This window comes from Rhamphochromis sp. 'chilingali' (genome assembly GCF_963969265.1).
Source record: "Rhamphochromis sp. 'chilingali' genome assembly, chromosome: 6".
In the NCBI taxonomy this organism is placed as follows: domain Eukaryota; kingdom Metazoa; phylum Chordata; class Actinopteri; order Cichliformes; family Cichlidae; genus Rhamphochromis; species Rhamphochromis sp. 'chilingali'.
The window spans coordinates 31,984,716-31,999,324 of NC_137933.1; the positions used below are offsets into that span (position 1 = coordinate 31,984,716).

The 14,609-nt window shown below is 41.1% G+C and overlaps 1 protein-coding gene across 1 annotated transcript in view; it reads right to left on the bottom strand.

Annotated features, from left to right (window-relative positions):
• Positions 1–5,376: 5,376 nt before the first annotated feature.
• shf (Src homology 2 domain containing F) overlaps positions 5,377–14,609 on the bottom strand; it is a 92,379-nt gene continuing 83,146 nt past the window's right edge. The window contains 3 exon segments of the mRNA XM_080884776.1: positions 5,377–7,350; positions 13,223–13,342; positions 13,447–13,621. Of these exon segments, the coding sequence (XP_080740902.1) occupies positions 7,164–7,350; positions 13,223–13,342; positions 13,447–13,621 (482 nt within the window). The 3' untranslated portion in view covers positions 5,377–7,163.

Genomic DNA, 14,609 nt, shown 5'->3' on the forward strand with positions numbered 1-14,609 from the left:
GTAAGCTTTTCTTTGGCTGTCACTTCTTCACCCCGACCTGTCTTATTTGGCTCAGCAGAATTAAAATATTGTGGCGAGCTCAGACAAGGAGGAGACGGAGGTGTCGTTTGGTCTTGCTTCCCGTGAGCTAGCCAGGGAGCACAGCCGTTTATTGACATCTGCAGAAGAACACTACCGCTAGCTAACTGCTCAGCGAGGCAACAGCATAGCAACAACAACAACAACACCACACAGGGCGCCCTCTGACCCCGGAAGGACACAGCGTCGCAGCGAGAGGGCGTCACCGTCACTATGGCAACATAAACAAAACATAACTGTACAAACAGAACCCCGAACAGCCCTGACCCGCTACAATATATATCCTGCTGCTTTTACACACGCGCTTACATAACGCTCAGCGATTCTCTGCGCGATCAACCTTTCACATGTTTAAGCTTGCTGCGGGAGATTTCACTTGTCATGTTTGCATAGTAAGCTAACGATTGATAAGACAATGTCAGAGGAATTGATGCGCAAATTATCATCACTCACCAATCAGTGCTGTCACTCTCTATACACAGTTCGCACGATTGCAAAGTGAAAGCAAAAAACAAGATTTCAATATGTCACATATTGGCAGTGGTTCACCGATGCCAATGACATAATTACCCAGCTACATTTCCGAAAGAATGCAAAAGCATTGACATATATTTTTCCTTCCTACGATAGCCCGACGGGCAGGGCAGAGATAGATTTTGGTAGCCCGACTGGAAAAATCGCGAGCCCTGTATCTGATTGAGGAATCACTCATCTTTGGAAAAGAGAGTTTATTACAGAGAAATGGCTCTTTCCAAAATAAAAGCTATACTATACGCTTCTTCTGGGCTATATTCTCAGCAGCATATTAAACATATCAGGTCCCCATAAGAAGAATCATGTGCTAACGGCTGTCTAAATGACTCGGGTAAAGTTTGTAGCATGCGTGCTTGTTTTTTTTCTGCTTCCACTTGTCTTTGCACTAGGATGATGTCGGTGTAAATGTGCAGTCATATTTGTTGTGTTCCCCCTAGTGCTGTCAGCGTAAATCGTTGAAATGACGTCAACGCCATAACACGGCAAATCTCCGTTAACGAGCTACCGCAGATCGCCCCGTGCATGGGGCTGGACGGCCAACACGTTAACGAGCTAACTGCGCTAACACACTAGTTCCCACCCATGTAATTGAGCATTGCATGGCACATCCAACATACTGTTTTACTTTAGTCCATGACGCGCTTACCTTCAGGGTCATACCTCACATGAAGACCAAAATAGTTCCAAACGCCAGATCTGAATGAGGGTGGGGGAGGTTCAATTTGCCATGTTGCAAGGAGAGCTTAACTTCTGTCTCGCTAGCTTGCCCTGCGCTCAGTGAATCTGCGTTTGACTACTCCGCCTAGGCTGCACTGTCGAGCGCAGATCCACTGAGCGCTCAACACAGACAGCATCATCAGCATGAAAAGTTGATAAAATAAATTAAAAATGTATTTTGTATTGTTTTGTATTTTGTATTGTTCGATACATATGGGTACCGAACCGAAAGCACTGTATCGAACGGTTCAATATCGATACGAGTATATATATACATATATACACACACACACACACACACACACACACACACACACACACACACACACACACACACACACACACACACACCAAGTATGGGTATAATAAATATATAAGATCTGACAATTCCCCCCAAAATTTAACAGATTAGTTCTATTTAAATTGTATAACAATTACATTTTGATATGGTATTAAAGCATTTTCACATGAAACCAGCAAGTTTGAAGAACAGACACTCATTTTTATTTTTTATTTTGACCGTTTACCTGTGTTTTTGTAGATCAATATAGCCCTATTTACTGGGCTTTGCCATTGTTATCACAAGGTGCCTGCAGTGCACTACAACCCTAGATGATAGAGCTTTTGACTAGCTTTGATAAATCAGATATTTTTAAGACATGGACCACAAATGGCTTATACAGTTGGAAAAGGGTCCTTTTTAATGAATCAGGCCCTGAGCTTTGAAGCTGGCACAAATCTGCCCAATTATTCCCAGAGTGACCTGGGATTCAGGTAATGAGCAAGGTTCTGGAGCGTGTCATTAAGGGCAATATAAATATATAATCAATATAAGCAATATAAATCAATATAAGCCAATAGAAATCATCAATATCAGGCCTTTTGAAATGGTGTAAAAGCTTGTCTAATCAAGCAGCTTCAAAGACAAGCAGAACATTACCAACACTATTCTCTAGATGAAATCCTCTGACGTGCTGTTGCAGGAGGATGGGATAGGGCTGGTATAATGGCTTCCATGCACTTTTGTTTTTCTGAAAGGAGGCAACTCACATGTTATTAACATAAGGTCTGTTACCTGAGATTGCTTTCTGCCCATCGTGACTGAGCAGAATATGAAATGAGCTTCTGATAGACACGAGGCCATTTTATCCCCTTGTGGCCCATTCATTGCTTTCAAGCCATGCTTTTATTCGTTAGCCTTCTTTTGCGGCACACTTTTTGCCCACAAAAGGTTCTTTGATGCATTTCATCCAGGGTGCTTTAACCCTTCACGGAGCTTCTCTTAAGGAGAACAGAATTGAAGCAAAGAGAAGGGTAAATATTCTAGAAAAACTACTGAGGGGAGTTTCTGAGGGTACAAAGCTTTCTCCAACAATCCAAAGACATGCATTTCAGTTTAACTGGTGATTCTAAATTGGCTTTAGGCGTGGATGTGAGAGTGTGAGATTGTCTGTCTCTCTGTGTTAGCTCTGTGATGGACTGGCAACCTGTTGAGGGTTTTCCCCCATCTCTCTCTGTGGCAGCTGGGATAAGCTCCAGTTCCCTTCATGAACCTAAGCTGCGTAAGTGGTTAAAAAAACTGAAAATGCAAAGTTCTGTTTTAATTGTCTCTTTTTGACCGAGGTTGTAAGTCAGATTAATTTGTGTTGGGTATGAGAAAATGAAGGAAAATGTAAACCGACAATGTTCACTGTCATTTTTTATTTTATAGTTCTGCTAAGAAATTGCTGAAAAAAAAGAAAATACACAGAACAATTTGATTTAAACTAACCTAAAGTTGTGGCTTTTGCATAGTTCACCGTTCCAATTACCTTCAACAGCTGGACTCAGTATATGATAGTGCCATGGTGAACTGTCTGGTTGAAAAGTAAAGAACTAACAGAAAACAGTGCAGCTTTTATCCATTTACAGGAAGTACATTTTTTAGAAAAGTTAAAAAACAAACAAAAAACTTGTCACATTAAACAAATTAACGGCACTGATTTTTTTTCTTCTTTCTAGCAGTTGTTTCAGAAACCTTTACAGACCTATGAATAAAACCATCACCAGGGAAAATTAACAGTTGGCCAAGAAATGGCTGCTCAATCTGTCACTTGAGGTTTTTTCCAAATGCTAAAAAAAAAATCATGTATTATTCACACTCTGTAAAATCTAGGATGGATGAGTACACCTTACATATAATTCTGATGTACAATAAAGGCCGAAAGATGTGATTAAAGGGAACCGGGAAACTAAATGTAGGAAACGCTGCCAATTAAACTTCAAAGGCAAGTCAAGATAATTGTACTGGAATGAAGAACAGAGTGAAAAATATATTACGAGACTGCAACAAAGTGGATCAATAAAGAACAACAAGGGTTTGCAGTACTGGCTTGATAATAGCTTCAGCATTCTGTCCTTGACTCAAACAATGGTCGCTCTTCACTGTTTATTGAAGGGCCTCACCATGGTAACTGGTCATGGCTGAGATTCTGAAAAGGGTCTTTTTCCCCCGCTTCTTTTACCAAATAATTACGAGTTTGCTTTATTGATCTGAGTCAGTGTAAAACAGGGACTGTCAAATCAAACCCAACTTTATTTTTGAAATGTATTTATTTTGTATTTATTTTGAACCTTGATGCCTCTATGTCCCCATACAATACATTCAATATATACATTTGGCCATGAGGGACTGTACAGAGATATGTTGAAGTAGTGCATACATACATGGCACGAAAATGTACACAAAGAAAACTCAAAGTTTCCACTTTACCACAGTCAAGTCTCAGGGCAAGTCTGTGGCTGATGGCTGCTTACACCAGTGCACACACATGCGCGCGCACACACACTCACTCATTCAACAAACACTGCTTCAAGCATGCACATTGTGTGTGTACGTACACCAACACACACAAGCTTTAAGACACTTCCGAGGGAGGAGAAGGGTTCTTTCAGGTTCTCATAAATAGATACACAAACGTAAAGAGAGCGTCTGCTGACTGCATCACCCTTTTTTCAAGAACACCCTCTCCTCTGTCTCCTTTATTCTTCTTCTACATCTTTCCATCTTCTTACTCTCCAAAGCTAAGGCCTCTCTCTAGACAGTGCTGCCATCATACGCAGGATCTTTCCTATAGTAGGGTAACACTCATCAGCAGCAGTAACTTAATAAAGAGCTACTTTCAACATTTGATCTCTTAAGTAGTGAACATTCGCAACATAAAGAATTCAACACACACACGGTTAATTTTAAATTTGCATTTCCTATTTGGATATCTTCTCTCGAGAAGCACATAGGTCCACTTCAACAATGCACTATTCCTCGATAAAGCTGCAGTGCCATGATGAGACACCCTCATGCGATAACAGCACCTGTCTCTTCACTTAATGCACCAGCAAAATATACCTCTAAATACATACCACATTCTGCAGTTTATTTTTTACTAATGCCACTCTAGTGATTAAATTTCTTCCTGGCAGACATCTTGTACCATCACATTTGTCATTAACATTTGTAGGAGGCACACACCTGACATTTTCCCTTCAATGACTGTAGTTTATAGTTGCATAGCACACAGCAGAGATAGTATTAAAGCCAAAAGTTAATTTGGCTTTATACAGAGTGGTCATGCTCACATAAGTCAGTTTCTAACTCTTAGTGTCTGTAACTTTTAGGTAGGACTAAAGCCTCTCCCCCCCCAACTTTTTTTTCTAATTGCTCATTAAACCAATGGGTTTTTCAGCTCATAAAAAGTGTTAAAGTTCACCAATGAAGAAGAAGTTTGGTCACACATGCATCAGGCAGCCTTATTAAAATCACTTCGCGGTGCGACTACTGTTGGAAAACCGGCTTCTTCGGCTTATAATTTGCCAGTAACATTAGAAGCAAGCATGTCATTACTTTGAGTTGTTAAAATCCAATCAGCTTAATGAAAGAATACAGGAAGAAAGGGGGTAAAAACAACAACAAACAAATAAAAAAAAAAGAAAAAAGTCAGCCATAGGTGGGGGGGTAGAGGTGACAATCTAAGAGGTTTGAGCTGTACCTGTCACCAGGGGCCAGCGGGGTTAAAAAAAATAATAATAAGAAGAAAACGACTGCAATTCTGAGTGTGTGCACACATTCTCATGTGCATACAAATACTGCACACACAGACCTGTTGGACACATGCATACTCACGCTTACACCTAGTATAGACATCTGGAGATTTTAATGAAAAGTGGAAGCATGACAGGTTGAAGGTAGGTGATTATCCGGTTTGGACACGCTGGACTGTAATCGATGTGTGTGCGGACGGGTACGCAATCGTCTCTCACACGAGGTTTGACAATCCTGTCGGACAGGAGACGCGGTGACTTGTGTCCCAGAGTGAGGCCACCGAGGCAAACTTGCACTTAGCAGAACTGGAAACAACAAAAATGCTGAAGCACCACAGCAAAAGAGGCTGGAGTAGTCCCATAAAACACGATCACGTTGGCACAGAACGATGAGGGTAGGGGTGGGGGGGAACGGGCCAATCACAAAGGAGTAACACATCAGTAATAATCACCCCAGAATAAATTACAGTCACAGAACAATTGTTAAAAGCAGAATTAGAAATCGACTGATCTAAGCGGACTGATTTGACCCATGCATTTTATAAGGCATTAACCAAACATTTCTTACGTTGCACAGTATTATAATAGTCACTATACATACAGTTGCTGATCTGAAAAAAACAAAAAACTGCTTGTGTTTTCATTAAACAAATCTCAGATTAATTGTATAAAAAAAAAAAAAAAAAAAAGCATATTCCTAAAACTAATGATGCATTCTTTAAGGGAATTGGGAATGTCGAAGAGAGAGCAGATCAATGTCTGCAATCCCATTGTACCTATTGATCTGCACATGGGCGAATGAAATTGATTTTCTGAGGTAGACAATACAAGCATATTTCATTCTCCCGATGCAAAGCCATTCTAAGCAGGGGTAGTGGGGATAATTTGGTCCATTTGGACAGGCTCTGGTCTTTAGCCTCAGCCAAATGTACTGTGTCAGATGGGTTGACCCATCCATCATGCTCTCCTGCCTGTCTCAACACCACGGTACTTACATCGTCACTGGTGTGATACACCCACTCAATGATGGATAGCAGACAACATGCACTATGACAAAATAGAGAGATCAGTCTGCACAGCTCACAGGCTTGTTGTTTCCACGCAGCTGGGGACGCTCCATTCATACACAGCCAGTTTATTTAATATCCCGGCCACTGTATGAGGCACACGTGGACAATATCGTTCGACATGCATCATAAATGTTGCTTCCCTTACAGAGGTCTTATAATCTTCAAATCCCCTTTGCAATATGATTACAGTAGCAACAGAGCCTAACCGAATGAGACACTCAAACAAACATTTCAAATATAATCGTCATTTTGTGTACTCACAGGGTACAACAGTTTATGCTAAAAGGCAAATCCCAGTGACAAACGTTAAGTTGTACCTTTCTTTTTCTTTACGTCTTAAGTGCTATGGGTAATCAGCTCAACAGTCAGTGAAATGATGTTCTGTAGATAGTCAGTCTGATCTACTAAGCAGATGTCTATCATAAATAAAATAACATAACATAACATAAAATAAAATAATAAAAAACTTCTGCAAATCTGAGTCTGTATGTATGAGATAGTAAGCAGAGGGCCTTCAAACAGGTCTGGAATCTGTTGGCCAGTGAGGTGAGTCAAGATCAGCAGTTTAGGATGCCACTGTTCATCTTCCCGTGAGCCTAGTGGGCTCTTTCCAGAGGGACAGGAAACAGCGAGCCACAGGTTGGCCCAAAGTACTGCAAAGCAGATGCCTGCAAGAGACCTGGAGTACTATAGTGTCCTGATGGCTACAGGGTAGAGCAGGGACATATGTTCAGCACCTTTGATGGGCAGCTTGCGGCTGGAGTAGAAATGGATGATCTCAGGCACGCTGTCGAAAGGGCAGCTGTTCTGGCCCAGGATGTACTTGTTCTCCTTGGTCCGTGACAGCTTCATGTGCATGAAGCCCTGGCTACTCCTGGAGACAGAGGAAGACAGAAAAAGCTCAAAACAAAATTCTGATCTTTACAAGACAAAACCAGATTATTTTTATCATGCTCTGACACAAAAAAATCTTTGAAAAAAAATAATTTGTTTTGTCCCCACTTCCTATATTTCAGGAGCAAAGAGGCCTTTCCTTGCTTCAGGCTCTGTCCTTTCACCCAAAAAGGAATTTGATGACAGTTCATTCAGCTGACGTAAAGACATTTCACTCAAAACCGTCGAAAACAGTCGAGCCAATTTGTAGAGGTTCTAAATACTGTAGTTGGGAGATATCAGTATGGATCAAAGCAACGTATTGACCGATTAGCGAGCAGACTGATATTGCCATTCCTGGAGTCACACCACAAGCATGCCTTAAAAAACACTAACAAGAGACAACAAGTATGTCAAAAGCATCAATCTATGGGAGTCCCAACAGATATCCTCTTTTGTCAGCTTCCCCTCATTTACTTCTCCAGTAGTTGTTCCCCACAGTATGTGACAGCGCTCTGAAAGCTGGATTACCTCTGATAACTTTGGAGGTGTCAGGGGAGGGGACTAAAAGGCAGGTTGCTTAAGGTGCTGGGTTTCACATGCAGTGCATAAGGATGAGGCTAATGAACCCCCAGGATAAATCACTCAAGCTGCAGCAATAAATGCACAGCAAATTAAAAGCTCCCCGCGTGTTCCAAGGAGCCTTCGATCAATACATTTTAAAAGCTTGCAAGTAATCTTCTGCTTTAAAATAGAAAATTACTTTTTTTTTTCCACTTGGGAAGAGATGCAACAGTAAGCTTTAGCGAGTAAGTGACACAAAACTAATGTTCACTGTAGCATGTTTTGTAAATATTCTCTTTTAGTAATTTGACTTTACAGACTAAATTAGCATAACAGCTTTTTCAATCAGCAGCTAATACCTCCAGCAGGTTATGATTGCTTTAGGCACAGTTCATTGACATTATAACCTGTCCTCAAAAATAAAGTGCACCAGCACCTGCCTAACATTTATTTTTTGGAAAATAAACTCTCGTGCAAAAGGTAAGAGGGGATAATATGTTAACCACATGTAGTAATAAAACTCCTATTTTTCACTAACCTAAGGATAACAGCTGTAAAGGTATTTACTTATGAGGCCAGTCAGTATAATCTACACTATTCCATTCTGTGCTTCAAAGTTTATACCGAGCAGGGCTCTTGTGAAAACTGTGAAAATGCACTAACCACAACAGACAGGAGCAGTGGGCTGTCAAGGCTGTTGATGAGGCTGCCACATGAAGCAACTACAGCAAATAAATTTATGTTTTTCCACAGTAAATATATGCATATTTTTGTAGTTATGCCCATTATCTTTGATGAACAGGAGTGACAACTTGGCTTTAGGCACCTGAAGCATCAGGCCGTTCTTTACTTATCTCCTAATTGCATGTATGATGCCGGTGGATATGTTCTCTCTCTGATGCACAGAGAAAACCCAGAACAAAGATAGCAATAAGATGAAAGGAAAAACAAAAAAACCAACAACAAAATACATATACACATATACATACATATATACATATAAATACATACACATATATACATATACACACACAGGTTCAATTTAGGGACACTGATCAGGAATAAAGCACAGATTTTTCTTTATTTTAACAGATAAAGAAGTGCGTGTTTTGGGGTTAGCATGATTGAGATTATTACTATAAATATCCAAAATATTTCAAAGCTAGTTCGGAGCTTTTTATGTGTAAGAACTGAAACAAAAAGCTGCAGGATTTCTAAGCCATTAAACTGAAATACACACGAGTGCCACCTCTCCATTATTGGGCAGATTTCCAAATCTCCGTTGCCACGGGTCTCTAAAATGCTATGATTCTGCAAATGGTGCTTTCAGAGCTCATTTACCAAAAAAAAAAAAAAAAAAAATCTTTCCTGCAAAGTGCATTTGATGAATCTTCACATGGAGCGCTGGGAGAACGGTGTTAGGTTACACAGAGGCACACTTAAAAAGGCAAACACATCAATAGCATCATTTTTAGATTCCCAGCTGATTTTCCATTTGGTGCTCAAAGCTGCTTATTATGTTACAGTCCTGCAGAGACAGAAACCAGGACAACAGAGCAACACGGCAGTGTTGCTGATAAAATGAATACGGGGCTATTTTTGAAAAGACAGGCCTTTGTGGTGTTATCATAACACTGCGTTCGTGAACTTATATTTGTCTAATCAGGATTAATCTGACTGGGGAGGTGTGCTGTCTTGTTTATTGAGGTTTATGACTTTGATTTAAACCGAGTACCACTCAGAGCAGGAACAGCCTGACAGCAATCACAGCTTATCTTCTCCTTCCATATATTGGATGGCTTCATGATTGATACTCTCTGTGTTATGAATCTAAGGCAGCAGAAAAAGCAAAGTCATATGCCAACAAGATAGTGAACCATAGCAAAAGGGCTGACCTCTTTAAGCCTTTCTGGGCATCGGATGTCGTATGTACTCATGATTTTATATTAGCATACACTAAACCTCCCTGGGATGATACCATTCTGTACGTTATCGACGCTAAGGTAAGTGGGTGAAGTGGCAGACAACTAAACATACAAACAACTCTTGGCATAGTTTTGTTCTTCAGCTGAGAAAGGTCAGGCTAATTTTTGTGCTCCATGCAGTCATTCGTCTATTATGTGTCATAATATGAAGCTGACATTTTGCATCTAAAAATGTTCAAAAATAGTGTCTTTGGAGGTGTTCCAGCGATAGAACACACCAGTAAGTTGCTAACTTACCCCATTTACCCCACTGGCATCAAACAGTCTTTGGGGTACATTTCCCCTCCTCAACCAGTGGAAACAGGCTCTGCAGAGCTCTCTCGTGACGTGAAAAATGAAATGACACTGTGCTTTGAAAGCCCTGTGAAGGCTTTAATACAACTCAAATACCAAAAAAAAAGGTTCTCTCCACTGAGAGTAAAGAAGAGGAGCAGGTGGGGACAGGTGAACATAAAAAGGGGTTTAGGAGGGAAAAGCAGACAAAAATGCTTTCCGTAAGGCCAGAGGACTCTTGAGGCAGGAGGTCTCAGTGACGTCTGTCTTTATCAATAATGCAATACACATATGTGGCACCTCGCGGCCTCATACATTTTTCAGTAACCTCAGACATGTCGGATCTTCACCTTGGGTTTCCACTCATTTTCTGTGGCAGCAGGGGAGACGGGCTTGAGTGAGGAGGCTGAACTCATATTTGTAGGGACATGCCATTTCCACAAATGAGCATGACGATCGTTTTCTAGGTTTCAGCTGGTTTACATCAAGAGCACAAGATTCTATAACCCAAATGTGCTGACACACAGTTACACAGAAATTATGAACAATCTGCTGTTATTTAAGTCTATCAATACAAAAATAAGAAGGTTAAACTCCTAAGATGTTTGGTTGCTTACAACTTTAAGATCTCATATGGTTAAAGTGAGCTCCCGCAACAGGGTGTGGAATAACAGGGGGAAACCACTGATTTCCAGTGCTATTGGCAGACCACAGCTATTCCCAGGCAACATTAAACCTCATTCTACTTAAGATTCCAAAAAACCTTGAAAGTAGGCCCTGGAGCGAAACGCTCTAACAGACAGTGAAAAGGTATTCCTAAAGTGCTCGAGACACTTTATTCTATAGTTCTCACTAAGTCGAGACGAGTAAATAATTCTGCATCAACACTAATGACCTCATCGGCATGGCCTTTGTCCTCTCCTTGTTTTCAGACTGACAAACAGCTATTAAATGTGTCACAGAAGCCAGTCAACGTTTTATCTCTTAAAAGAGTAACCATCAGAAAAGCGCAGTAACAGGGGAGCAGAAGGATCCGACCTCACGAAAACACTTTCCAAACTGTTCTCTGATAGTACAGGCCATTATTATAAAGGTCCATCTGAACATCCTTTAAATGTGGATTAGTGGAATGAGACCATTACTGAACTAGAAGGTTAAAACATGTTTTAACCTCTCATCACTAAATACAACTTTACTGACCATTGCTCTTATCGTGGCCTGGCTGTGTTCAGTATAGAAAAAAAAAAGCTAAATAAGTTTCATGGCTCCAGGCCTTCCTCACTCCCCCGCCTCCCTTCTCCCTCACTCAGATAATCTAACAATCAGCTATTTCATTACTGGAGGTAACCCCAATGGCATTAGACGGCCAGTCTCTTTTTAAACATACGAGAGAGATGGATGGATTAATACTCTCAAGCCTGGCACAAATTATACACTACATTTTCATATTTCAAAATGGGGCTTTTGCTTATTAGAGAGGCTTTCGTCAAACTCGCTGTCTTCATCATTACTCTGCATATCATCATCCCGCAGCAAAAATATTCACTTGTTATCTTTACCATTTTGTTAAAAAAAAAAAAAAAGCAGACTTTTTACTTTTCTAGATCACATATTCAGGTTTGCACTTTACACACATCAATATGTGTCTTTTGAGTGCTAAGCAAGTTATTTTTGTTGCTTAAACTGACATTATTACATATTCCTAACTCCAAGGAAAATTCTTTTGGTTTTACTTTCCCAGTAACTTCATATTAGACTGTTTTGTGTGCCAGTCTTCTACAATGACTATGCAATAAAACATCTGTGCATTAACTGTTAACATGTCTGTTTGTCTTTTTATAGTGCTTAGCTTTAAGCATGCATTTACGACACAATGCATTTAATTCAAAATGACAACATTTGGGACAATTGTTACATATTCAGACAAATATTTTTCTCCTGCTGTTTGCAGTCATCCAAAAGCCAGTGTACTAAGTCAGCATCCTAACAGTGCGTCTTCTTTTCAGTCAGCAAGGCAGAACAAGAAGCAGTCATACAGATGATCAGCCAATGAGACAGGGAGTTACACAGGCAGTCGACTACGGTACTTGTCAAGAGAATTGGAGCAGCAGCAAGCAGAATTATTATCTTTGTCTTCCAAGTTATATAAGCCTCCAGCAGGCTGACTCCACTCAAAGAACAAAGGCTAATCAATGTGTCTCTACATACTACAGTTTTATTTCATCTGATGGCTCCCACATAGTTGCAGAGATTTTTCTAAATGTCATGGGACTGAACCTTGCCTGCAATGGTTAATGGAGCATATATAAAGTCAGTTTGACAAGACTATTTGGTAACAGATATCGAAGCCGGTTAAACACTGTTGGTTTTGGAAGACTTTCAGGCCGTTTCATATTTCTGATTATGTTTCCGACGCCGTAGCCGTGACACCTGGTAGCAACGATCGTCAAAACAAATCCAGCAAAACTCCACATTCCTATCAAAGCGATGGGACTGCACTGTAGGACTTCAGGCTAAAGTAACCTCTTCCAACTGTCAGGCTACACGTAACATTTCAGAGTAGCTTTTTTCCGAACCCTCTGCTGGACGCGGCGGGGATCAGGAGGTCAACGATGAAAGTGCACCATTAGCCAAGTTGCGGGTACATCAGCAATTCGAGGAGCAGATTCTGTCAGAGGGGTTACTGAGCGGAGGTGGAGGACGAGCCACGGGCAAGGTGTACAGCAGGTGGGGGATAGAGGTCTGAAGGGTGAAAGCTATTACCATACAGAAATGGAAGAGTCAGCAGGTATGTCCGCACCTTGACAGGGAATGATGTTACACTAGTCCACTGTGTGTACTCTGCCACTAAGTAAGTGTAGCTACTATGATAGGTCACACTGTTTCGTGAGTGTGTGTTCCGTGTACAAATCACTGACACAAGTTGTCACAACAGGCAAAACGGCCCCGAGTATTTGGAATCACATTTTCACCAAGGCTGCCAACCGAAACTGTGCATCTGATTATACTGTTTGTGGATGGTCATTTAGGAGACGAGAGCAGAGTTCTTACTTGAGAGAGAGGGAGTAGTCGTTCTTGCTGGTCTCGCTGTTTCTCACAAGATAGCTGGCCTCCTTACAGAGCCTAAGCAGAGACTCTGCATCTGTTCGGCTGATGGCTCCATGGTACCAGCTACAGCAAACGACAGGAAACGAGGATGAGAAAGGAGGAGGAACAAAGGAATGTTAAGTAAGAAAGAGTCAAAGCTGCTAAAGAAAAACCAAGATTTGACTCACAACTGGCTTTCCAGTGGCATTGTGGGATCGATACGTTCCCCGAGAGAGGAGCTGCAGTGGTCCAGTGAAGTCATTTTGGTGTTGACCAGACAGCCACTGGAATGTCGCTGCAGCGGCCGAGTTTTCCCCTCCTTGGTGGGCGACATTCGAGACTTCTCCACACCATCAAACTGGACTGTAATAAGAGAAAATACAGCTGAAAAGATTTCATTCTGGACAGATTTGATGGTTCAAAATGGCTCTTAATAAAGACAAACACCTGTAAACACCATTGAGCTACACTTCAGATTAAGGTCACTTGGAAAAACAAATTGTGTTTACAAGTTACAACATCCACGGTGTCACATGTATCAATTAAACTCGACTACTGCAAAGTGTGAGAACCGAAATCCACGCTGTGCTTTTACCAACTTTCACACACGCGCACACACAGAGCCGCTCTGTTTAACTCATCCTACTGAAGGACATGTACACATGATGAAAGAGACATAAATCAATCTAGCTTGCCCGTGTACACATTCCAGTTAGGCAAAATACACACACACACAACCTTCCTCCAAAACAAGCTCATGCGCCTGTAAATAATCCCATATATACTACTGTATGGCTGAGCATTTTCACTCTTTAAGTACACGCAAATGTGCACACACTTAAGTGCACGCCCAACTCCAACACCCAGGTTCTGCAAGTTAAACATTGAACTAGCTTTTCAAACTCTCACGGTCAACTGTGGACATGACAAGCTCTCTTGGCAGCCTCACAGGGATGTGTTTGATGGTGTTTGGGGGCTTAAAATGACCTATGCGCACACATGAAATGCCAGGGGTCACGGGGCAACTTCACAGCCAATCAGCAAACAGAAGATAATGCTCTCAAGGACAAATTAAATGTGAATTTACACTTGTGGGAAAGAGTTGCACAAGCTAAAGGAATAAAAGGCTGGACAGTGGATGTAAGAGTAATTATCATGCGTCACAGGCAGCTGAGACATTTTTCCTCAGTAATCCATCACTGTGCTTCATGCCATAACATCTAAAGCTTCTGAAATCCCCCCCCCCCCAAAAAAACCCAAAACAAAACAAAAAAAAAAAAAACTATTTAAAGCTACACGCTTCTCAAGCAATAACAGAGGGGCGGCTTCCTACATCAACCGTATGACAAGC